This window comes from Macrobrachium rosenbergii, chromosome 55, assembly GCF_040412425.1.
Source record: "Macrobrachium rosenbergii isolate ZJJX-2024 chromosome 55, ASM4041242v1, whole genome shotgun sequence".
Lineage (NCBI taxonomy): Eukaryota > Metazoa > Arthropoda > Malacostraca > Decapoda > Palaemonidae > Macrobrachium > Macrobrachium rosenbergii.
In genome coordinates, this window is record NC_089795.1 from 63,024,189 (window position 1) to 63,050,639 (window position 26,451).

A 26,451-nucleotide genomic window follows, 5' to 3' on the forward strand; every position below is an offset into this window, starting at 1 on the left:
ACCATTTAAAGACCAATTTTGATTTTACACATATATGAAAGTGAAGATACCAATTCTTGTAAAGGACTATATTGAAATTTAAATGCTTTTCCATAATTAAAGAAGAATTTAGCTTAGAGTATTTAGCTTTGTTTTTCAACATGATTACCTTCACTCGTTTATTTAATACCTTTACTCGTTTATTTAAAAGAAAAAGTGAACGTTTATCATTTCTGAAACACTTGAGAGTGTGTATCATTTCTGAAACACTCTTCATGTTAACATAAAATTCTAATATATACTGCAATGAAAGTACTCACCTTCAGGCAACAAAGTGTGAAAGTATGTCTCTGGTGGTCTTTCTACGGTTGACTCTAATACAACCTCTCCCTCAGTTTCCATATATGTTTCACCATCACCCTGAGGGTCCAGAGTTTCATCTTTACCTTGATCGTCATTCTTTTCCCCTGCTTGCCCAAGAGCTTCTTTTTCTGCATCAGCAACTCCTGTTTCTTCTTCTTCCACCTAATAATATTAAAAATTTAATTGTAGAAACATTTACAAATTACAAGCTCAGGTTAGTTGCAAAAGTGGTTGGGTAAATGCTGTACAATAGTATGGAAAAAAAAATCTTATACATGGTGACCTTTATTTTCAAAGCAGTAATGTGATACAGTGGGTCCTATCTACATCACGTATCAACAATCACTGCTTCAGTTAATCGCAGGGTTTTTCTGTGGAGCTTATCTCCAAATATATCGCGAAAAATTCACCAATTCGCTAATTTTTTCATAGAGCAATATTCACCAATTACTATATTTTCACTTTATTTTCATGACTATATAAATTTTTCATGACAAAAAAAGATTTACTAATTTTCAAATATTAATATTAATGTAAACAGCAAATATCAATAAAATGGTAAATTAAAATCCCAAGAAATCACAAAACAGCTTACCAGTGCACATAAACACCTTCTCTCTCTCTCTCTCTAAACTATAATATTGATCTATTATTATTGTAATATGTATAATACCTCTTGTCTTGACATCTGTAATTGTTTTTACTGTACATACATGTTGCCATATTTTTTCTTTCTCTGATTTACTAAACCATGCTTCATTAGTAGTTGACTATGATTATTACACACATTATAACAGTGCACCAATACAGTGCACATGAGAATATTTTACCACTGATGATGTTTCATCTCTAATCACCATAAAAATATTTAAAATTCGAATTTCATGTGTAAGCAACACAAGGTTACTGTTATTCTCCTCCCCAGCTTGTCAAGTCAAGGCTCGTCACCAGCTGCTGTGCTGAGACTTTATTTGTAGTAAACACCAGTTCTGTGTCTCTCTCTCTTAATGAAATATAAATTACTGTGTCATTAACTTTTATGTACAAAATAAAAAATACAGTAAACCCCCAATATTTGTAGTCTCATGAATTGCAGATTTCTCTATGGAACATACACATTATTTGCAGAAATTTTGCCCATTTGCGGTATTTTTCACTGAGAAATATTCACTAATTACTGTATTTTCATATAATTTTCATGACTAAATGCAGTTTTTGTGATAAAACTATTAAAACACTCAGGTACCAAGGTAATGCTCGAGTTATGATAATTCGATTTTTCAATGGGGTGTGCAATTAACACTGATACGACAATATTGATAAAATATTTTTAAATTTCGCGTGGGCGCAGGCAGCAGCACACAATCAGGCAGCGAGAGACCAAATTACAATAGACAAGCTTCTTTTCCTCCATCTCTTTATCGCATCTTCTAGTTAAAAAAGTAAAAGAAAATTATAAAAGTATTGTTAGTAACGTTATACTCGTGTAAATGCGTACAGCCCATAAACAATCGAATGAGAAACTGTTGGTTTGCTTATAACCAAATCGCATAACAACAGCTGTTCTGCTTGTATTTCACCCTTCATACGGTAGTAAACAATTACAGCAGTGATAATACAAATGAAGTTAAGCAGAATATGACTGATATATTTTTACATTATACCCTTATTCGCTATGGATAAAAGATCGGCAAGGAAATATACTGCTCAATTTAAGCTGCAAGTTGTAGATGAAGCTGAAAACAATGTTCTGGCTGCTAATGACTATAAATTATCATGCACGGCAACATGGATGAAACTTCGGCCCGTAATTAAAATTGGAGAGAAAGTATTTTAATCAAAACTATGGGCATGGAAGAACATATATTACTGCTATTTTTATGTAATAAGCTCTGATAAAAACGTAAAGTTTGTATTATGATATTATGATGAAATCAAGTGAAAATAGTAAACGGAATCTTGATTTTTTTTTTTTTACACAAAACAAATATTCACCCAAATGGCCAATCATCTGTTAACAAAAAAAAAATAGCTAAATTCATTTCACAACGAGACGTATTTAAGTTATATTTCTACTTAAAAACACTTCGTATAATGAAAAATAACCTTGCCCCATATAAAGAAAGTATCTAGAGATTCATTTATACTAACTAGAAGCAAGAAAAGTGCTCTGAACTGAGTTAAATATGGTGAAATAAACTTACCGCGTAATCGGTTTGGAACCGCGTAATTGATTTCCAAACCAAAACTTTGATTGCTATGATCGCAATTTATAATACAAAAGCAATATAAGAATATATACAATATTATGGGATACAGTGAATTAAAGCATAACATTTTAAAAGATCCATGGAAAAGATGCACATTCGTTATGTTGATTTTGTACAATACGATATTAATATGTGAATATATAGTAAACTATAATGTAGGTTAGGCTACCGTATACAGTATGTATACAATATACCCTATTGTAGGCTAAGCTAATTCTTGTTTTGTTATTCAATTTCCCTGTATTGAATTATCATAAGTCACTCTGCTTGAACCTCTAGAATTAGCTCATATTAATAATTACTATACCATGTGTATGTATAGAGTATTTACTTTATAGTGTAGGCTAGTCTACCATATATGCATACAGTACATGGTACTGAATACCCTAGTATAGGCTAGGCTATATTCGAGATACATTTTTTCCAACAAACGATGGGTTTTTAGGAGCCTAACCCCATCGTAAGTAGGATAATAGCTGTATAAGCATTTTTAGTTTTTTTGTTTGTTTGAACTATCAAAATAAGCAGTTCTAAGTGTTTTTAGAAGGGTTCTAAGTACTCGCAGATTTTAGCCTCACTCAGCTGATTATCAGAACGTAAACATTGCAAATGTGGGATGATCATTTTTTTTATACATACTGTATTACGATGATAACAGATCAAAATAATAATATAGTATAAATGGATTCTGTAAGTGAAACAACATGTTAATGTGTTTACGTGTAATTAATGTTGAAAATAGTAAATCATCACTGTTGATGTGGGGCGAACATATTTCGAAAGACAAAAAATACACTCCTTTACGGTACATACCGATTACTGTAGTTTGCTGTGTTTACATTAGTATTACAGTTCGGTACTGTAATCAGTTCAGTAAATATTTTTTTTATCATAAATGTATTCATTCACGAAAATACTAACATAAAAATACGTAAGCAAATTGCCGTGACGTTAACAAGCCTACCTTTTCATTTCTACCTAAGTATTGTACATGTACTAACAGTAGTTAAATCGTTCTACAAACTACCCATGTATTTTAGATATGCTCTAAAACAGTGATTCTTAAACTCAAAATAAGCTTCCAAGGGGACGTAGGCAGATTGCCAGATTGTTTATTATTTTTAATTTGTGATGTTATTATACAAAATTTGCAAAACAACGTTATCACTGCTTATATGTTTTCGTAATTATCTCTCAAAACATGCCAAAAATTCAAAATAAAAGCCAATTTTAATTTCAAATCTTGTTTATGAATTGTCTTTTATTGTTATGATAAGTATAATAGCATACAAATAGACAACATATTTTTTATAGATTATAGTTGGCAAAAATTTCAGTGGTTTATAGATTATAGTTGGCAAAAATTTCACTGGTAGGGGGGCGTGGGGTCTATACATAATGCAGAGGGGGGCGCAAGGCAAAAAAGTTTAAGAACCACTGCTCTAAACTCATCCTAAAACACTTTACTGTACTGTAATGTTTCAAAATCATATTACAAAACACAAAATAAATCAATAAAATGCACAGTTGCATAGTACAAGCGTAGTTGGCCATACCCTCACACAGTTCTCTGCCAAGACTTAAAAGTGATAGTACGTACTGTAAGCCATAGTATGTACTTACATATTTTTAAGGCTAACGTTGTAAGGTAACTTTGAAATATTAAATTTATTCTATGATGATAATTTAGGGTATATTTGGTGTTTGAACCATTAAAATAGGGTTATAAGCATTTCTGGAGGTGGGTCTTTGGTGTCTCAACTATCTAAACAGCCAGTTATAAGCATTTTTAAAGGGTGATAGCAACAATGTGGATTTTTGCGTAACGCGGGTGGTTGTGGTCCCTATCCCCTAAGATTACCAGGGACCCACTGTACTAATTTACCTTCTGGAGTTATTTCACAATACTATACTGTATATTGAATTGTTTATCCTAATTTCTTAAGGGAAAAATATACAGTATATGGTTTCAAGGCCACTCAGTTGAAGGTCAGCCTTTTGGAATGGATAAGGTCCCTTAACCAAGGAATGACTGTATTTGTAAAATTATCCCCTATTCCCTAAATTGGAGAGCAACCATTTTATTGACATCAGTGATGAGCCTTTTACATTTCATTTTATCTTAACTCTTACCACTGATTATCAGTGGGGTGTTGGGTGTCATTAGGCCTTCTAGGGGTACCCTCCTTTGGAGGCCTATTGTCCCATTTCATGTCCTCCGACACCCCAGTGTCTTCCTCCATGACGGTTTTTGAAGCTACAGTTTCTGTGACTTCTTCCCGCATTTCTACAGCTGCTCTTCCCTCGTCCTACAACGTAATGTCATTGGCCATGCTACCTTTATCGGCTTCCATTTCTGGGCCTTCTACATCTGCTGTTTCTGGCTCTCTTGTTAAAGCTCTGTTGGGTAGAGTCGATAGAGTTAAAGGTGCTCTTTCGGAGAAGTACAGTCAGACAGAGTTGATGAAATCGAAGAAGAGGCATTGTAGATCTCCCTCTTCCTCCTCCTCGCCTGTTCGTTCCATCCCTATCAGACATTGGAAGAATAAAGACTTCATAGCACCTCCATGCAAGAAGACTCACAGGCCCTCTCTGGATTCATGTTCTGCTTCTCCTGCAGCCGATCATCGTTCTGCTAGACACATCCGTGTCGAAACTGTTCCTGCTGCACACAGACGTGCGCCTATCAAATCGCACATCCATGCGTCTTCTGCTTTAACCAACGAATGTCACCCAGTTACCAACTCCCGTGTGGCAGCGCACACATTGGGAGAAGTCTCCTGTAAGAACCACGAATCTGTGGATTGGACTTCTCCACAGGAAGTCACAGTTATCTTGTCTTCTACTCATCCTGCTCAAGGAACGAGTGTTTTTGCCACAGCTATGAAGAAGGACGACAAGGCTCCCATTAAGAAGTCAAGTTTGAGGGAACGTTCTCGGGACTGGGAGTGTTCTCCTCTTACATCTCATAGTCCATGTTCTCACTCACGAAGCCATGACTGTTCTTCATGTAACGAGAGCCCTACACAGTTGCACAACCATCCACGGCCATCATCTCCTCAATGTTATACGGACTCCCATTCTCACGGATTGGACCGCGATCCACGTTCTCGCTCACATGGCCGTGACCATTCTCCACATAATGAGAGCCCTACACAGCTATGTAACCAACCACAGCCTTGTTGCCTCCGATTTGGCTGACATGATGGATCAAGAACTTAGGACAACCTACTCAGACTCTTGGGTACAGTGATTTTGCTGAAGAGACTGTGGCAACCACTTCAGATTTTTCTTCAGATTTCAAGGCCCTGCTTGGGCCCAAGAAAGAAATGAAGGCATCTTTGGGGTTGCCATGCTCTAATCATGCTGACCACATTCTCAACCAAGTGATTTCTCTCATCTCTGGTCGGGACAATCAACTTCGATCTAGTAGGTGTTTTAAGTTGCTCCCTCCACCACTTCCACAGTATAGACGTTTCTACGTAACCCGCAAGGCTGCGTTAAAAGCAAGACGAGTGGATCCAGACCTGGTTTGATTAATCCCATGTTTATCATTAGACCAATTTAAGGTGGAGGGCACCTTCACACACCAAGAGTTGACTACAATAGAGATAACCTCTTCTACAGCATTTCAGGCAGTTTCATGGCTTGACCTATATTCAACAACAGTGGGCAAGACCTCTTCTGCCTCCACTGCTAGTGACAGTGAGGAGGGTGCCACCTTCCTTAGACTGTTGCAGTCTGGCGGCAAGACTATTTCATACTTGACTCACTTAACAGCAAATATGTGGGCCAATTGATTACTGAAGAGGAGAGATTCTGCCCTCTCTAAGGTCTCCAGATTTGTTGGCATGGATTCCATCTTAGCTCCTTCTCTCTCTTTCCTAAGAACCAGGTTGACGCAACAACCGACAGACCAAGAGCAAACAACAATGACCATCTTGTGCACCAGGCCATCTCTAAATCGTCTGGCCCTTCTTGTGCTAACATAGCTAAGCCCAGACCTCAGGCTATGTAAACCTCGCCTAAAAGACCTCAAAGCATGATGGGACCTCATAGAGGCTGCCAGCCTTCTCCTTCTCCAACTAAGAAAACTCCTCAGCAGCATCCCTTTCAACCCTGCTCTTCCAGACCCGGGAGAGGAGACAGAGGCAGGGCTAGAGGAGGAAGACGGTAGAGGGGGAGTCCCTCCACACTCACTGTCTTCGGTGGGGGATGGTGCTTCTGACTAGAACAACTGTGCAGTGTGTCTTGTCACTGATATACATTCTGTTGCAACTAGAATTTCCTTTTTTCTGGAAAGCTTTCTCATTCATGTGATATACTGGTGAGCTAAAGTTAAAGTTGTTTAAGGCAAAAACACCCATTCCTCACTTAAAAAGCCATTTTGTACCATTTAGTACAGATAACAATAATAAAAACCTATTCTCAGGCTATTGTGCATACTTACAATACACACATGGCAGTAACAAATGCAGAGGCAAGAGTAAACCTGGCATGGAGTTACAATAACTTGCTTGTAGCAACAAGGAATCAATCTTTTCTCTTTCTCTGTACTCTGAATAATAATAATAATAATAATAATAATAATAATAATAATAAAATAATAATAATAATAATAATAATATTTTGTTAAATAAGATGGCTGCTTTGACTAGGGTAGCCCTCTCCCGTTCTTTGGTAGTCAGCTGCCATTGTAGCAAGGATTTCCTGAAGCTCCTCATGCCCGGTTCTTGCTGTGCAGTGGGGTCATGAAACCGGAGAGCAGTAAACGAAGGAAGAAGACCCTCTCTGAGGCAAGTTTTGTTGAATAAAATGGCTACTTTGACGAGAGCATTTTTTGGCCATTTAGTAAGAATATATCTTGAAATACATTAACCCTAAACAGAGCCTCTATTTACAAAAACGTCTCCGTATGCGGCGTTTCGGGAGTTAGCATAAAGCGGAAAAAAGTATTTTTCAAAAATCACAGCACGCTTAGTTTTCAAGATTAAGAGTTCATTTTTGGCTCCTTTTTTTTCAATGCCTGAAGTTTAGTATGCAACCATCAGAAATGAAAAAAAAATATCATTATCATATATAAATATTGAAATATATGACAGCACAAAAAAAAATTTTCATATATAATTTTATACAAATCGTGCTGTGAGCAAAACGGTTAAAGCTAACGGATTATTATTTTTTTCTTTGTATTGTACACTAAACTGCGATGATTATGGTATATAACAAATTGTAAAATGATCAAAGCAACACAGAGAAAATATTATCACAATATGATGAATGTGAATCCGTAGCGTGCGGGCGTAAAAAAAATGTTTTTTTCAAAAATTCACCATACATCGAAATATTGTGCTAGAGACTTCCTGTTTTGTTGAAAAATGAAGCTAATTGATTGAATATTACTAGACTGTAAGTGATTTAGCTTACAATTGCAGTTTTCGACCATTTTGGTCGAGTTAAAAAGTTGACGAAGGTCAATTTTTTCTATTTATCGTAATTTATATGAAAATATTTCCAAAACTGACAAAAGCTACAACCATGAGTTATTTTCTGTTGTATTCTACATGAAATTGCGCACATTTTCATATATAAAAGTTTATTTAAGACTAATATAAAATGGTGCAAACATTACGACAACGTGGCGAAAGAATTTCTGAGATGTTCGGCAGAGTTACCGCATGGATGTAAGGAAAATGTTTTTTTCAAAAATTCACCATAAATCGAAATATTGTGCTAGAGACTTCCAATTTATTGCAAAATAAAGGTAAATGATTGAATATTACTAGAATGTAAGAGTTTTAGCTTACAATTGCGTTTTTACCATTTCGGTTGAGTTAAAGTTGACCGAAGGTTGAAATTTTGGCAGTTATCGTGATTTATGTGAAAATATTTCAAAACTGATAAAAGCTACAACCATGAATTATTTTCTGTTCTATTCTACATGAAATTGTGCACATTTTCATATATAAAAACTTATGTAACGACTAATGTAAAAGCGATGCAAACATTACGACAACGTGTGAAAAATTTCTGAGATGTTGGCCGAGTTACGGCAGACGTGAGCGCAAGGAAAATTTTTTTCAGAAATTCACCATAAATCGAAATATTGTGCTAGAGACTTCCAGTGTGTTGCAAAATGAAGGTACATGATTGAATATTACTAAAATGTAAGGGTTTTAGCTTATAATTGTGTTTTTACCATTTTGGTGAGTTAAAGTTGACGAAGCTTGGAATTTTGGCAGTTATCGTGATTTATATGAAAATATTTCAAAACTGATAAAGATTACAACCATGAGTTATTTTCTGTTGTATTCTCATGAAATTGTGCATTTCCATATATAAAACTTTATGTAACGACTAATATAAAAAAGCAGTTGCAAACATTATGACAAGCGTGTGAAAGAATTTCTGAAAGCGCGGACGTAAGGGAAAAAGTTTTTAAAATTCATCATAAATCGAAATATTATTGCTAGAGACTTCCAATTTGTTGCAAAATGAAGGTAAATGATTGAATATTACTAGAATGTAATAGTTTTAGCTTACAATTGGGTTTTTACCATTTCGGTCAGTCAAAGTTGACCGAAGAAGGTTGAAACCCAGCAGTTATCGAGATTTTATGAAAATATTTCCAAACTGATAAAAGCTACAACCATGGGTTGTATTTTGTTGTATTTACATGAAATTGCACACATTTTCATATATAAAACTTTTACGTAACGGCTAATATAAAACAAGTGCAAAAATTACGACAAAATACAGAAAGAATTTCTGAAATTTTTAGCCTAGTTACAGCGGGCGTAAGGAAAAAGTTTTTAAAAAATTCACCATAAATCGAAATATTGTGCTAGAGACTTCAAATTTGTTGCAAAATGAAGGTAAATGATTGAATATTACTAGAAAGTAAAGTTTTTAGCTTACAATTGCGTTTTTTTACCATTTCGGTCGAGTCAAAAGTTGGCCGAAGGTTGAAATTTTTGTAGTCGGCGTGCAGTGCGTCCACTTGGCACAACAGACAATTTTAGTCAGCGTATGATACGTCAGTAGGCGTTTGGGGTTGAGAGCAAAAGTAAAAACACCTACAATGTTACACCAAATTCTGACTGAACCTTGGAATGTACAATATATTAGGCTTAGGTCAAGAGTCACTCTGGAATTGTAAGACTACGACAGTTTTGTTTCACATAATTTCTTGTGAGTTCTGCTTGTTGGTGCACTGTAAGTATTTATGTATTTATATTTCTCACTTTCACCACTATGCATGAAGAGGATGACAGTCTTTACCTGGCCTTCATATATTCATAATATTTTAGGCCTCTGCTTTGCTATTCTCCTGTCTTTACAACCATCTTATTATCCTACTTTGCTTTCCTTTACCTATATTATGTCCTTCATATTTTATTTGTATCCTTAACTTTGTGGTCTTACGATATACATGTTACAGCAACACAAAAAAATATACAGTACCTTGAGTGATTTAGAGCTATGGGGGAAGGAGGTCTGGGGAAATCCTTCCAAGCAATTACAGTTTGTCATAATAACTATGATAAAGTTTTGCTTGAAATAAATTGTTAGTGTATTAATATTCTAAGTTACACACTGAATACTGTATTTGTTTTAGGTGGACTACAGCTAACCCTATCTCAACCATAACCTTGCGCCCTAATGACTGGTCTCCCACCAGTGATGCAAGCCTATCAACACATGGTATATTTTTGTTGTTTTTTATATTTGTCTTTATACCCAAAAATGTTACTTGTACCATGCTGTTTTTTTTTTGAAAAATACAGTCAAACTTTGCTGATAATAAAAATATTAGAGTCATTGTAAATATAAAAATTATTCACCTCCATAGGTGTCTCCATCATTTCTTCATCCTCCTCCATCTTATCATCTTGCCTATCTGCAGGTGCAGGGGCTTCCTGTGCTTGCTCCTGAGTGCCTGCATCAACCATCTGAGCATCCATGTGATCATCAGCTTTGCTTACGTGCTCATATGAAGAGCTCTTCTTTTGCTCACCATCCTCTTCTTCCTGAAATTATAATCTCAAATAAACTATGGCACAATTTGATTCCACTTTAAAAAAACATTTGTCTTTTACTAGTACTGATGGATAATATACTGTTATAGAAGTATAAGTTTCTTAATAAAAAATAGTACTAAATGTAGTTTTAAAAAAAACAGATAAACACTTGAACATGAAAAACAATTTCCGCATTTTTGTCAGAGAAAAACCATAACAAAGATGCAAATATACCACTATGGGAAAAAGGTCGCTAAAAATTTTTTTGCAGACAACAGCATCAATTAGCCAATTTATATAGTTGGAACACAAAACTGTAACTAAACCTTATTTGCCTTGTGTTAGCAAACACTGAGAGAATGGCACATAAAATACTGTAAGATAATTTCAGTTTTGCTGAATGAGAAATATTAACAGTATACTGATATTTTTGTTAATCATGACTCTTAATCTCAAGTTTTTAGAATATGGAACATATCATTGAAGGTAAAGTTAAAATCTGAAAAATATGTAAGAGGATATAAACAAAATTTTAACTTTACAATCACAAATTATGATCATCTAAGGTATATAAACAGAGATATAATCCATACAGCAGCAATAACTATAAAATAATTGTACAATCTCTTAGGCAGCTGGATGTGGAGCTTAGTGTTCCTAAGATTCACGTGCCTTGGTACAACTTGCCTGTAGCATATCATACTCAATATCCTCTGACTGCTTACCTGTTCAGCAATCTCTTTCTATGACTGCTCGTGGTAAAGTTAATTTTATGCTATGGTACTATGAGTAATTTTGTAGTGGGATACAATAGTTATATTTTATTTTAGTATATATTCAAAAAAGCAAAATAAAAAGGTTAAAGCAACTTTTAAAAAAGCAAGTGATCTATTCACAGACATTCCAATATACAGGAATTTCTAGTGGTGGCATCATTGACATCATCAGAATATCAACATTTGGGAATATTATGACACATCATCAAAATGTTAAAGGGCTAATGTGCAGCATTATCTTTGAGGTAAAAGTGATGAAAATGACATTTTTGTGATAAAATGAAGTTTTATATATACTTACCAAGTAATTACATAGCCTTAGTTTCAACTCGCAAGGCAGCTAAAATTTTGAAATTTGTGGTAGGGATTCTTTTGTTTTGTGTAGGTAACTAGCCCGCCCACTTTTGGGAAAGAGGGGAACAACTCAGCAGAGCTTCAATTTGTTTGTGCCCTTGTGTCCATGTTAGGGGAGGAGGGAGGGCTCCCATTCTGTAATTACTTGGTAAGTATATAAAACTTTATTTTATCATAAAAATGTCGTTTTTATATAAGAAACTTACCAAGTAATGACACAGCTAATTCCTAAATTGACAGGAGGTGGGGGACCTGGACATATTCTACCCCAAAACATTAGTACAGTATATGTAATGAATTTGAGAATAGAAAAAATTGCTAGCATTGATGCACTGCTTGTTGTTTCACTACCTGGTACGAGAGCTACTGCAGGAAGATACTGCCTCTGGTTGGTGCTCATCTTAACCTGTAGCAATGTGGCAGTATAGCCAGGAGCGCCTGCTACTGAAGTGGGAGCTTTGCAGCGAAGGACATTTCCAAAGGCTAGCAAAGCATCAACAGTTGTCCCTGCACTGAGTGCAGTACCATCACAAAAACACCCAGACAAACAACACTGTTACTTACACCACATAATTAAAAAAGCACCACCCCTCCACTAAAAACTGGTAGGTATCCTGGTACATGGTACCCCAAGGCTTCCCTAAGACATGACACCTTAAGTCAAGGTGCAGAGAATAAGGATGGAAGGGATGCTTCCTACACTTCTTCCCCCAACACCATGCCGGCCACCAATAAAGGACCCAAGGTACTGCAATTGTCAAAAACTGTTTCCACTTCCCATAAGTAATGGGATGCAAAAATCGACTTGCATTTCCAGTATGTTGCTTGAAGAAGGGAAGAGAGAGAGAGAGAGGTTGTATGTACTTGAAAGCTAATGATGTAGCTACAGCCCTGATTTCGTAAGCTCTAACTTTAAATGCAGGTAGGAGGTCTTCTCCAATCTCAGATTGTGCTTCATGAATGAGGTCCCTTAAGAGAGACAGGACATTCTTCGTAAGGGGTTGAGAGGGGTCTGACTGAACACCATAGGCTACTGGAAGGTCCTCGTATCTTCTCAGTCCTATGCAGATAATATTTTAAAGACCTCTCCGGACAAACAGCTCTCTCTTCATCTTCAGAACCCACAATCTCTATTAAACTTTTAATGCTAAAAGAATGAGGCCAGGCTTTGGACTGAGTCTCGTTCTTCACAAGGAACCCGGGGTATAGGAGCAGACTGCATCTCCTTGAGAAAACCCGATCCTTCTATCAATGGCATGAATTTCGCTGATCCTCTTAACAGTTGCTGAGGCTACCAGGAAGAGGGTCTTCTTAGTAAGATTACTAATGGATGTAGAACTCAGCAGTTCGAAAAGAGGGCCCAAGAGCCATTTAAGGACCACATCTAAATTTCCATGATACTAGCTCTGCTTTCTTCTGCTTGCAGGTGTCAAACAATCTAATGAGATCAGATAGGTCGTGGTTTGAGGATAAGTCCAGACCCCTATGCTGGAAAACAGAGCTCAGCATGGCCCTGTAACCCTTCTGTTATAGTCATCTAAGAGGACGAGATGCCATTTCTTCTACACCAAGTGAGGAAGATAGACCACTTGAATTGGTAGATGTTGCTGGGTGACTGACGTCTACATTTCACAATAGTTTCTGAAGCTGCTCTTGAAAACTCTTTTTCTCTGAGGAGCTTCCTGGCAACCCTTGATGGAACTGCCTGAAATGAGGTTGTCTCAGCAGACTTTGCTTTTGTGGTAGAAGCCTTGGGAAGTCTACCAGAATCCAAAGGGGATCTGGGAACCACTCCCTCAGAGGCCAAAATGGGAATATTTCCATCATTGTTGCATTTGGTGGGACTGGAACTGTTCAAAACCTCCCATCATGCCAAATGGAGGGAAAGCATAGAGGTCCTTGTTTGACCAGTCTTGCAGCATGGTATCCGTCACCCATGCTAAGGGATCTGGGACTGGTGAACAAAACAGAGGAAGTTGATGGTTTCTGGAAGTTGCAAAGAGGTCTAGAGTCAGTCTTCTCCACAGCTCCCACAGACCTAAGCAGACAAGTGAGTCTAGAGTCCATTCTGTGGGGATGACTTGATCGTGGCGGCTCAGCTGGTCCACCAAGACATTCAGTTAGCCTTGGATGAATCTTGTGATGATTCTTGTCTGATTCTGGTTTGCCCAGAGAAGATCCCTTGCTGCTTCACAGAGGGAGAAAGAATGGGTTCCCCCTTGCTCACTGATATGAGACGGGGGTGTGGTGTTGTCAAAGTGGACCGCCACCATCTTGTTGAAAACTTCTATTGCGAAAGCTTGCAAACCCAAGTGAATCGCCTTCAACTCTTTAGAAAGCTTGCAAACCCAAGTGAATCGCCTTCAACTCTTTCACAATGATGTGCCACTCTTTTTGTTTCTGAGACCATGTTCTGCAGACTTCCTTGTCTCCCAGGAGAGCTCACCAACTTAAGTCAGACGTGTCTAAGAAGGAGTCTAGGTCGGGGTTTTGAGGGAGGAGAGAGTTCCCTTCCAACAATCTGTCTTTGAACCTCCACCACAGCAGGTCCCTCTTGATCTCCTGGGTTACGGGAAACACAAACGAGTCTTGGTGTATTTTCCTGTCCTAGCTGGCTCTGAGGAAGAATTGCAGCACTCTCATATGAAATCTTCCCAGGGAAACAAACCGCACTATGGAGGCCAGAGTCCCGAGGAGACTCATCCATTTCTTGGCTGAGCAGGTCTGGAGAGAGAGAACTTCGTCTATGGTTCGCAAACAGGATTCCACTCTCTTAGGGGATGGAAAAACCCGAAAATTCCGAGAGTTTATTATCATCCCCAAATATACTACCTGCTGAGACGGAGCCAGCTGGGACTTCTGAAGAATGATTAATAAACCCAAGTCCTGGGTTAGAAGAAGGGTCTTCCGAAGGTCCTTCGTGCATTGTTCCTTCGTCAGGGATCGAAGGAACCAGTCGTCCAAGTAAAGTGAGATGTTGATACCCATGAGATGGAGCCGCCCTGCCAGGGGGGCCAGAACATGCATGAAGACTTGAGGAGCTGTTGAGAGGCCACAGCATAGGGCTCGAAGCTGGAAGACTTGGTCCTGAAATATGAATCTGAGGTACTTCCTTGAGTCCGGATGTATGGGGACGTGAAAGTAAGCGTCCTGTATGTATATTGAGACAATCCAGTCTCTCTGGAGAATGGATGATAAAAGAGAATGACTCGTCTCCATTCTGCATTTCGTCTTCTGGACGAAGAAACTCAGAGCACTGACGTCCAAGACTGGTCTCCACCCTTCCTGAACACTTGGGGACTACAAAAATATGATTGTAGAACCCTTCCGAGCTGACTTCTTTGACTACCTCTATTGCTCTCTTCCTGAGGAGGGAGGAAACTTCCTTTGAGAGGGCTGAAAACTTTTGAGCCTACGGAATAGGTAGTCAAGACGATGGGTGGGTGTCTTGACTAGTGAGTTTTTTCCTTGAATGGGATAGAGCAGCCCTCCCTCAGGACTTCCACAATCCATTGCTCCGCTCCTTTCTCGCTCCACCTCTCCAAGAACTGAAGGAGTCTGGCACCTACTGGGGCACGGAGGATGTGGTCTTCACTTCCTTGAGGAAGACTTAGCTGAGGACTTTTTGAGGGAACGAGACGAAAACTGGACGTTTGTTTGGGGTCTAGATTAAGCTCTCTGTCTACTGCCATGAGAGGAATAAGGTTGAAGAGGGGAGGCTGATTTGGTGTTAAAAGATGGCAGGTCTTCTGGGCGCCTTGTAGACTGAGACAAGAGGTCCTAAGTTGATTTCTTATGAAGGTCCGATGCAATCTCATTGACAGTCGACTGAGGGAAGAGATCATCACGGACAAGAGGGGAGAAGAGAAGAGCAGATTTCTGAGCACCAGTAACTCCTTTCGTGGTGTATGAGCACCCAAGTTCCCTCTTCTTCAAAACTCCCACTGTGAAGAGAGATGCCAACTCTGATACCTTTATTGGTACAAAAGAGGACACAAGCAAGTCCACGGCAACATCCGTAGGCAAAGAAGGGCAGTCCTGGATCTTCTGGGCAAGGGCACCCTCTGACCAATCCAAAATACTGGCCACCTCGAAGACCTGGAATATATTCTTCAGAAGATGATCAATCTCAGCAGAAGAGAACATTACTTTGGCCAGTGAAAAGGCAGGTCTTCGAGAGGAATCAACAAGCCCGAAGAAGTACCTCTAGGAGGAGGCAGCGACACCCAAGGAAGGAGCTTCTCCTATGGCATACAATAAATGTCTTCTGCGCAACAGCTGGGAGGACAGGGTAACTGAAGGAATCCTTCCCTTGCTCTCTCTTGTTTGAGAACCAATTCTCAACTTCTCATAATGCCTTCCTTGCTGAGGAAGAGAGCACCATCTTGGGCAACCTGGAAGATTCCGAGGGTTGACTGCCCATAAAGCGGACACAGGAAAGGTCAGGGGCGCTGGAGAGAAAAAATCAGGGAAACTATGTAGCAAAAATCGCAATAGAGCTGCATAAGCAGAAGGAGGAGAATCTTTATCCAAATCCTCTTCATCTGACGACACTGGTGATAGGGATATGCCAGTCACAGACTCAGCAGCAGGGAGAGGCTTCTTCAGAAGACCTAAGATGTCATCCAATTGGCGGTGGGTAGGAGCTAACGACGGCTCGACCACCGCAGGTGTGGGAGCTGGTGCCAAGCACTTGGAAGAAGAGATTGGGTGATCAGGTGTGACTGGGCGCTCAGGTGTACTGGACGTTCAGGCGCTACTGGGCACTCGGCTGCTGCTGCACCAACGGGCACTATTGGGCACTTGTGCTTGTGAGCGGAAGAAGAACATTTGGGAGCTAAACCTTGATGTTCCACATCTGGTTGAAATGGAGAAAAAAAATTCTGGACTGTCCCGGAAACTGCAGGAGTGCTCAGACTCCCTGACCCTCTTACAAGGCACCTGAGGGGAGCGGACTACATCTGCTGCGTGCCTTTTCAACGGCTGTGATTCATCCTGGAAACGCCACTGGTACCTCTGTTCAGGACCAACCATCTCTGACCTTGAGGAAAGATGGTGCACATCTGAAAAGACATTTCTAGTTGTTTGTCTTAACCTGGGACGTGACTACAAGTCCAACTGAGGGGGTGACTACCCGCGGGCACACCCCACAAACATCCCTTGGGTTTCCAGCATGACTCCTCCCCTGTTTAAGGTAGTATAGTATGCCAGGGACCTTTGCCTAGGAGAATTGGCAGGACAGGCAGCCACCTTCTCGACTAACACTTCACTGACACTATCACTCACTTCGTCCACTTTGTCCATAAGGGCTCGAACCAAAGCCCTAATTGGGCCACAGTGGTCACAATCAAACTGAACTTTTGCTTGAATCTTGATTCAAGCCTGGCGATGGCATTAGGGTCGGAAGTGTGGGAGCCAGGTAAAGGATCATGTGTTACAGCAGGAGTACTGGGAATAGGGGACATTGAAGGTACAGAGAACAACAGAAACATCAATATTACTGGGAGACCTAGGAGAATCCTGGCTAGCTACAGTCTTATCACTCCTAGCAGCTGCCTTTCTCTTTCTGTTCCTTTCCAATTTAGCATGATGAGAATTAAAAATCCTCCATTTCTTTTGATTCCAGTCTTCACATTCAATACAAGATAACTCAGCAGAACATACTTGCCGCTGCAGTCTGTGCAATGGTATGCGAGTCATACTTCTCTTTAGTTAATCTCGTATTGCAGCCTTTGTTGCAATAACGAATACTATTCACGCTTGAGTCAGACATAACTAAGAAACAAAACAACTAACCAAAAGTCTTAATCTTGAAAAAAATGAGTCACAGACTGTAAAAGAAACTATCAAAATCGTGAAAAATTGGTCTCCGAAGAAAACCTATCACTGTCTAAATTGCTGAAGGCTACCAAAAAGTAAATATACAGTAAACCCCCTGTATTCGCAGTCTCACAATTCGCGGACTCACCTATTCGTGGATTTCTCTAAAGAACATATATACGGATTATTCACTGAAAATTCGCCCATTCACGGTATTTTTCACCAAGTAATATTCACTAATTACTGTATTTTCATCTCATTTTCATGACTGAATGCACTTTTTGTGATAAAACTATTAAAATACTCAGGTAGTGCTCGAGTTACGACAATTCAACTTACAATAATTCAATTTTGCAATGGGGTAAGCAATTAATACCGATCCGACAATATTTATGAAAAATACTTTTAAATTTCGCGCAGGCGCAGGCAGCAGCATACAATCAGGCACTGAGAGAGACCAAATTACAATAGACCAATTTAATCTTGCGTAAAATGTGTACAGCCATAAACAACCGATCGAGAAACTTTTGTTTTGCTTCACCGAATCGGATAACAGCAGTTTTGTTTGTATTTCAACCATCGTACGGTAATACACAATTACCGTAGGTTATAGTACAAATGACGTTACGTAGAATAGGACTGATATATTTTTACATTATACCCTTATTACGCTATGGATAAAAAGATCGCGAAATACACTGCTAAATTTAAGCTGCAAGTTGTAGCTGAAGCTGAGAAAACAATGTTCAAGCTGCTAATGACTATAAATTATTGTGCATCGGCAACATGGATGAAACTTCGACCATAATTAAAATTGGAGAGAAAGTATTTTAATCAAAACTACTGGGCATGAAAAAACACGTACTGCTATTTTTATGCGATAAGCGATAAACACGTAAAGCTCGTATTATGATGAAATCAAGTGAAAATAGTGAACGGAATCTTGATTTTTTTACACAAAACAAATGTCCCCAAACGGTCAACGTCATCTATTATAAAAAAAAAAATAGCTTAATTAATTTCACAACGAGACATATTCAAGTTACATTTTGACTTAAAAACACTTCGTATAACGAAAAATAACCTTGCCCCACATAAATAAAATATCTAGAGATTCATTTATGCTAACTAGAAGCAAGAAAGGTGCTCTGAACTGAGTTAAATAAAGTGGTCTTGGTTAAATACAGCGAAATAAACACCTCGTAAATGATTTCCAAACCAAAAGATTGATCGCTATGATTGCAATTTAAAATAAAAAAGCAATATAAGAATATATATATATACAATATTATTGGATACAGTGAATTAAGACATAACATTTTAAAAGATCCATGGAAAAGATGCATATTCGTTATGTTGATGTTTGTATGATATGATATGTGAATACAGAGTACAGTATAATGTAGGCTACCCTACTGTATATGTATACGATATACCATAGTATAGGCTAAGCTAATTCTTATTTGTTATTCAATTTCTCTTTGTATAGAATTATCATAATGTAGGCTACTCAACTGTATATGTATACGATATACCATAGTGGGGGTTAAGCTAATTCTTATTTGTTATTCAATTTCTCTTTGTATTGAATTATCATGTCACTCTGCATGAACCTCCAGAATTTGCTGATTTTAATTACTATACTGTGTATGTATAGACTATACTTTATAGAGTAGGCTAGACTACCATATATGTATACATGGTACTGAATACCCTAGTGTAGGCTAGGCTATATTCGAGATACGTTTTTTCCAACATACGACGTGTTTTTTTGGTACCTAACCCCACTGTAAGTAGGATAACAGCTGTATAAGCATTTTTAGTGTTTTTTTGTGTTTGAACTATCATAATAGGCAGTTCTAAGTGTTGTTAAAAGGGTTTTAAGTATTCGCAGGTTTTAGTTATTCGCAGGGGGTGTTGTACGTATACCCCGCGAATACAGGGGTTTACTTTACTGTACTTCACCAATTGGTATAAAGCCATCAACCAGAAAAGTCAACAAATTCAAACTCAGTTGACGGATTACAACCTTCGTCGTGAGTCGGCAGAAACAAATTAAGCTCTTTGCTGAGTTGTTTCTCTCTTTCCCAAAAGTGGGAGGGGCTAGATACCTACACAAAACAAAAGAATCACTACTGTGAATTTCAAAATTTTAGCAGCCGTGTGAGTTGAAACTATAGGCTATGTAATTACTTGGTAAGTTGCTTATATAAAACTAACTGTATAAGGAGCCATGTTTAGCACAAGTACTCAATTTACTGTATGGCATAGTATTTCACTTCAGTAATTATTATTATTCAGAAGATGAAGCCTATTGATATGGAACAAGCCCACAGAGGCCATTGACTTGAAATTCAAGCTTCCAAAGAATATGATGTTCATTATGAAGAAGTACGAGGTAAAGGGAAATGCATAAAGAAGAGATCCACCTTATTAAAAAAGAAAAAATAGAGTAATAAATAGATAAAAATGTATCAAAATGCAAGGAGAATAGTATTAGGGTAATAATGCATTGCACCCTCGCTTGAATTTCCGAAGTTCCAATTGCACGACATCCTCTGGGAGGCTGTTCCACAGTCCAACAGTATGAGGAATAAAGGACCTCTGGAATCGAGAAGTTTGGCAGCGAAGCACAACTACTGCATACTGGTGCTGCTGTTCAGCAAATCTGGCTGCTCTCAGCAGATACAGGGGATCAGGGATATATTGTGAATGTAACAGATCTTCGTGGAAGTACAACTTACGAAAAGTGACAAACAAGAGACCATCCGTCAATGTTCCAAGTCATAACTGTTACTATTAGGAAACAGAAACCTGCCACCAAGAACCACTGTATCTAAAAAGAGATAAATCTCTGGCAGAAGCAGACATCCAAACCTGCCACTATGAACCACTCTATCTAAAAGAGATAAAACTTTGGCAGAAGCAGACATCCACACCACAGAACAGTATTCTAATAAAAGAAGCATAAACAACCTTAAACAGGTTTCCCTGATTTTATCACTGATATAAATATATGAGGCCTTACGAACCATACCTAACTTTTGTGTGGCATTTGCTGAAACTTTCATCAGAAGTTTCTCAAAAGTTATATGTGAGTCAAAGGTTACAACTAGAATAGTCTAAGCTTCAGACTCATTCAGCAAAGTTCCATCCACTTAAAGGGGAAGGTGGTGGGGGAATCTGTATGAGATCTGCTAATCAATAGTGTTTTTGTTTTACTAGAGCTCAGCCTCACATCACACCAACTACATCATTCCCTGATCCATCCGTGTCCCGACTGAGGCTGAGGGCAGCTTCATTTCTCATAAGTGGAGACTACTACACCCACAAGTGTTGTATCATTGGCATACTGAACAATCTTGTTTTCCAGGCCAACAACCACATCACTTGTATACACTAAAGATAACAGTGGACCAAGAATACTGCCCTGTGGAGAACCTCTTTAACAAACTACATCTTTGTAAAACACTGGATGGAACTAATATGGAAATGTTCACTCTCATTAGTAATGCAAGCACCTTAAAAATAAAGAACTGTAATATTATCTAAATGAAAAGTAAGTATATTACTTTAATCTTTTAGATTTTAATTTACTGATGCATCTACTCCTTCTAACTTTTAAACTATATGTCTTCCTGTCAATACTTTTAAAGGCATCCTGATTAAAATCTCAGTTCAGCGTACAAACAAATTCTATACATTGTAGAATGAAGGATGATACATCAATCTTATGAATTTTGTAAGGCTGACAATTAACTTACTTTATCATTCTTATGGGTTTCATCCTTTTCTCTATTTTCATGTCGGTGCTTTTCCTTTGTCATGAGACCATGCTGGACAGATTTTTCATTGTCACCTGTAAAATTAGAGTACATATATCACAACTGTAAAATAATTTATTGTTCATAAATGGGTTATTTGTGGGTTAATATTTGAAAATCTAAAAATTTTAAGAATAAAAAAATAATGACAACTATCATATTTATAGCAACAAGTTGAAACTCTAGGCCAGTACTCAGCTATCATGGTTGAGATGGGTTGATTTTGAATCTAAAAACAGAAAATAAATTTGACAGGAGTATGTACAATAGTCAAAATAAATTTATCTTTCTAGACTGCTGAGTGGATATTGTCATTGTCAACTTACTTCAAATCCAAAAAAGTAAGACTGAATCCTAGGCAAGGCAGGACTTGAATATAATTCCCTTTGGATGCCAATTGTTCCACAGGTAGAGGGAATCTGATATTAATGGTTATTTGTGGCTTAATGTTTCAAAATATAAAAATATGTGAAATTAATGAATACCACAGATACAACCACTAATTACAAAACCCAGCTATCATGGTGGGGATGGCTGATTTTAATTCTGCATTCCACAAGAATATGTACTGTATAGCAAAGATGAAAACAACATATACCTCTCTTATGACAAAACATCCATGTCTTGCCCCATTTCTTTTCTATTTCTCCTCTGAATATTCATCTGTCCCTTTATTCATATTCATGCTGATTCCCCTTTTGTATTTCATCTTTACAACACCTGTATGCTTGCCTGTTTATTATTTTTGACAAGTGTTCCTGTCCACAAGAAACCACATATTTTTTTTTTAGCAAAGTCAACTCCTGAAACAACTTTGTCCAACTCAAATCTGACCTCTGTAAGCAGAAGCCTTACTGGTATGCCTTACGCCTTTTTCTCACTGGATGAGGGAGTAGGTCTAATTCTTTTTCTCAAGACAACTGCACATGCTGCAGTGACTGATGTCCTCCATGACTATTAATCCTGTTATGTTCAGTAGGTGTGGAGAGATATAAGAGTGAGTACTATCCAGTCTAGCTAGACTTAAAAGTTAGAATCCACCTCCAACAATTTTGCTCCAATACTTCTTGGTGGTGCCAAACATAATCTGTTCAAGAATTACTTCAAGCTCAGTCCAGAACTGCATCATCACCATCAAGAAAAACAATATCCTTAAAGCACCAGCAATTGTTGCACCTGCAACCTGTAGCAATCATATGACTAATGCATGTATTATGGATGTGAATAACAATAAATACAACTGGTTGCTCGAAGTTATGCCCTGACATGCAACCAAAGTCATCCCTTAAATGTCCCGTAACAACAAACTCCAACTTTTGTCCCTCATCATCTTCCCCTTTTGTTTTTTCTGTACGTACTTGTAAAAATATAGTTAACTTTAGTGGTGAAAACATGCAGTTCTTACCTCTGTTTAAAATACTACATCTAATTTATACGTCTTGAAAAATATGAATCTCATAAGGGTTCATAATTACAAATTTTATGAGAAAAAAGGTGAAAGTGTTTGCATCCAGAGTTAAGGAATCACCAACAAGAGTAAATGCAAGTATGTGTCAAGCAAAACCCAGTTTCACATTTGTCTGTTCCTTTGAAACTGTAAAATCCTTATTCTTTTAATGGATTAAACACCTTGGTCATTTTCTGAAAGAGAAGATACAGTAAAGTCCCTACATCCTTGTCTAAAGTCAAAATTTCTGGTTCTTGATATCAGTTTTCCTTGGTGGTGAAATTTCACATATCTTAATATCTAAGTTTGACTGATGACAACTCTATCTAAGAGTTTGATATGAGAGTCAGCACTAGAAGACCACACTAGAGAGCAATATTCCAATCAAGGAAGAAGAAGAGTTAAAACACAGACATAACAGCTTCATCCAGAAACATTCTAAAACATTTCTGCAAGATACCAACTTTTTGAGAAGCAAAGGAATAAGTATTACATATATAATTCTCAAAAGTCAATTTCTTATCAAAGGTTACACCTAAACTCTTGAAAATCACCTACAATTAAAACTGTATCATTTAAATGTAAATCATAATGCAAAGGTCAGTGTTCTGGATCAACTAATTATTATACTTTGCATTTTAGAAGGGTTAAGCTTCATGATCTAAAGCCTACTCCATTAAAAAATCCATGCCAGTTTTTAATTCAGGTCACTGATCTATTCCTTATACAATATTCAAATTCACTCTGATTGAGAAATATACCACAAAAATAATAAAATGACAATTATTATAAAAGCTGGTTTGGTTAAAATACGACAATTCTGTATTAACCACGACTTTGTCGGTACTTTTTCAGTAAATCTATAATAAGCAGTTTTTAATTTAACAATGTAAGAATTTTCCACCCATAGTCTACTATTATTGTCATCCACAATATCAAGAATACTAATACAGGCAGTCACCGGTTATTGGCGGGGGTTCCGTTCCAATGGCGTGACGATAAGTGAAAATCGACGATAAGTGAAAATCGCCGATAAGTGGAAATCTGTGATTTTCAGGGAATTTTCTGCAATTTTCTGATAAGCGCCGAAAATCACCGATTTTCAGTTACTGGCACCTGTCAGGTATGTATTGGCACCAATACATGATTATCAGTGCATATCAGCGCCAAAAATCGCAGATTTTTGTCGCTAGACAAGCCAAGAAAAACCAGATTGCTGATAACCGAGCCCGCTGATAACCGGGACTGCCTGTATTAACATATATAATAAGTTGTATTTTAAAATGCTCAATTTACAATAAGTAGGGTATTGGCCAGCAGTATTACAGAAATTTTGATACTGATTAGCTCTTACAGCAAGCTCTTTTTCTCTGGTGAGTGCAAGAGGGGTCCAAGATTCATGACCTTCTGAGGCAGCATTTCTCATAACATAGAGTGCCTGGAATCCACTCTTCAAAACCCGCAGTAGCAACAAACCTGTTTCAGGTTAAGATTTTTTCCCATTATCCTTTTGGAAATTGTTCCAGACTTACATTTACCAATTCTCATGGTCTCGTTCCCAATTTATGACCCGTTCTCATTTCAAGCCAAGAGTCCTACTGCATTTCCCAATCTCTTACATGGACCCATTGTCCAAATCAGCCCATTCAGTGGTTTTGTAACATCCTGATCCTGCCCACCTTTGTTGCTACAGTGGATCAGTGTTAGATCGCAGATCAGCAATCGTGCCTTCAGTTAATCGCAGATTTTTCTGTGGAACTTATCCCCAAATATATAGCTGAAAATTCACTACATCGCAGATTTTTTCGAGAGCAACATTCACAAGTTACTGTATTTTCATTTTATTTTCGTGACTAAATACTGTACATTTTTTTATGATAAATTATTTTGTAATTTTCAAATATTAATAATAATGTAAACAGCAAAATATCAATAAAATATTAGGGTAAAGACCATCAAAATCACAAAACACCTTACCGATATAAACACACTGTACCTCAGTTCTCTCTCTCTCTCTCTCTCTCTCTGTCTCTCAGTATACATATACTTAATGAAAAAACAGCAAAATACTGTATTGATAAAAGGTTATTTCACTTAAGAGAATCCATTTACCGTATAAACTCGCGTATCATACAACTTCTGAAGACCTAATTTTGAAGCCAATTTTAAAGGGGTTGCATCCTACACGAGATATAAAATTACTGTGTGTAATATTCACATATTAGTATTGCATTAAAAAATACGAACATAGCGATTATGCCTATTTTCCATGGATTTTTAAGTTTTCCATGGATTTTTAAAAAAGTTATGCTTTACTTCACTGTATCCAATAATATTGCATGTATTCTCACATTACTACTGTATCCAATAATATTGTATGTATTCTCATATTACTATTGTATTATAAAATACAAGCATAGCAATCAATGTTTTCATTTGGAAATCAGCTGAGGGCGATTACAAGGTAAGTTTATTTTGCGGTATATGACTCAATTCAGAGCGATTTTCTTGCTTCTAGTTAACGTAAATGAATCTCTAGAAATATGACTTAACTAAGTCTCGTTGTGAACTAAATTTAGTTTCTTTTTTTTTTGTTAATAGATGGTGTTGGGGGTATGTTTTTTTGTCTGAAAAACTCAACAAATTCTGTTTGCTACTTTCGCTTGAGTTCATCATAATACGAACTTTACATATTTATCTTTTATCGGCGTGAAAAAAATATTAAAATGAGTTCTTTCATGCCCAGTAGTTTTGATTAAAATACTTTTCTCTCCAATCTTATTTATTAGCATATCGAAGGTTAAGGGAGTTTCACCCATGTTGCCGATGCATGATGATTTATAGTCCGCTAGCAGCTTGAACATTGTTTTCTCAGCTTCAGCTACAACTTGCAGCTTAAACTGCGCAATATATTTCCTTGCCAATTTTTTCTCCATAGCGAATAAGGGTATAATGAAAAATGATATCAGTCCTCTTCTATTTAACGTCATTTGTAACATAATGGTAATTTTTAACTATCATACAACGGTTGAAATGCAAGCAAAACAACTTTTGTTATCCGATTCAGTTGTTCATAGTAAAACAGCTGTTTTTCATTTGGTAAACATAATATCAGTTCACCCCCCCCCTCTCTCTCTCTCTGATACAGTAATTCATATCTCATTAAAGGATATAAATGGTACTGAGAGAGAGAGAGAGAGAGAGAGAGAGAGAGAGAGAGAGAGAGAGAGAGAGAGAGAGAGAGAGAACTAAGGTGGTAGGCTCAATCTGAATAAGTGAAACAAAATTTTATTGATATTCTGCTGTGTTTACATTAATATTAAGACTATATAACTGCCTATTAAAATAGAGAGTTATACGCATTTTTAGAGGGGGTTGTTTGAACTACTAAAATACTAGCCTGTTATAAGCATTTTTAGAGGGGGATACCTACCAACTTAATGCAGATTTTCATTTAACGTAGGTGGTTGTGGTCCCTAACCCCCCGATTGCACAGATACATAATGCATTTAGGCTAAATTATAAGAAATGGGTCTGTACAGAGAGAGAATCTAATTTTCAACAGCCAAGACTTAATTTTTCACAAAAAACAAGCAC

General features: G+C 37.5%; 2 protein-coding genes across 3 annotated transcripts in view; one reads left to right on the forward strand and one right to left on the reverse strand.

Annotated features, from left to right (window-relative positions):
* Positions 1-10,405, forward strand: part of LOC136835339 (ileal sodium/bile acid cotransporter-like) — a 105,441-nt gene extending 95,036 nt beyond the window's left edge. For both annotated transcript variants that reach the window (XM_067098706.1, XM_067098707.1), the window contains exon 9: positions 10,231-10,405. In XM_067098706.1, the coding sequence (XP_066954807.1) occupies positions 10,231-10,390 (160 nt within the window). In that variant the 3' untranslated portion in view covers positions 10,391-10,405. The remainder of the gene's footprint in view (positions 1-10,230) is intronic.
* LOC136835338 (midasin-like) overlaps positions 1-26,451 on the reverse strand; it is a 130,574-nt gene that overhangs the window by 5,476 nt on the left and 98,647 nt on the right. The window contains 3 exon segments of the mRNA XM_067098705.1: positions 300-504; positions 10,457-10,642; positions 21,348-21,442. Coding sequence (XP_066954806.1) covers positions 300-504; positions 10,457-10,642; positions 21,348-21,442 — 486 coding nt within the window.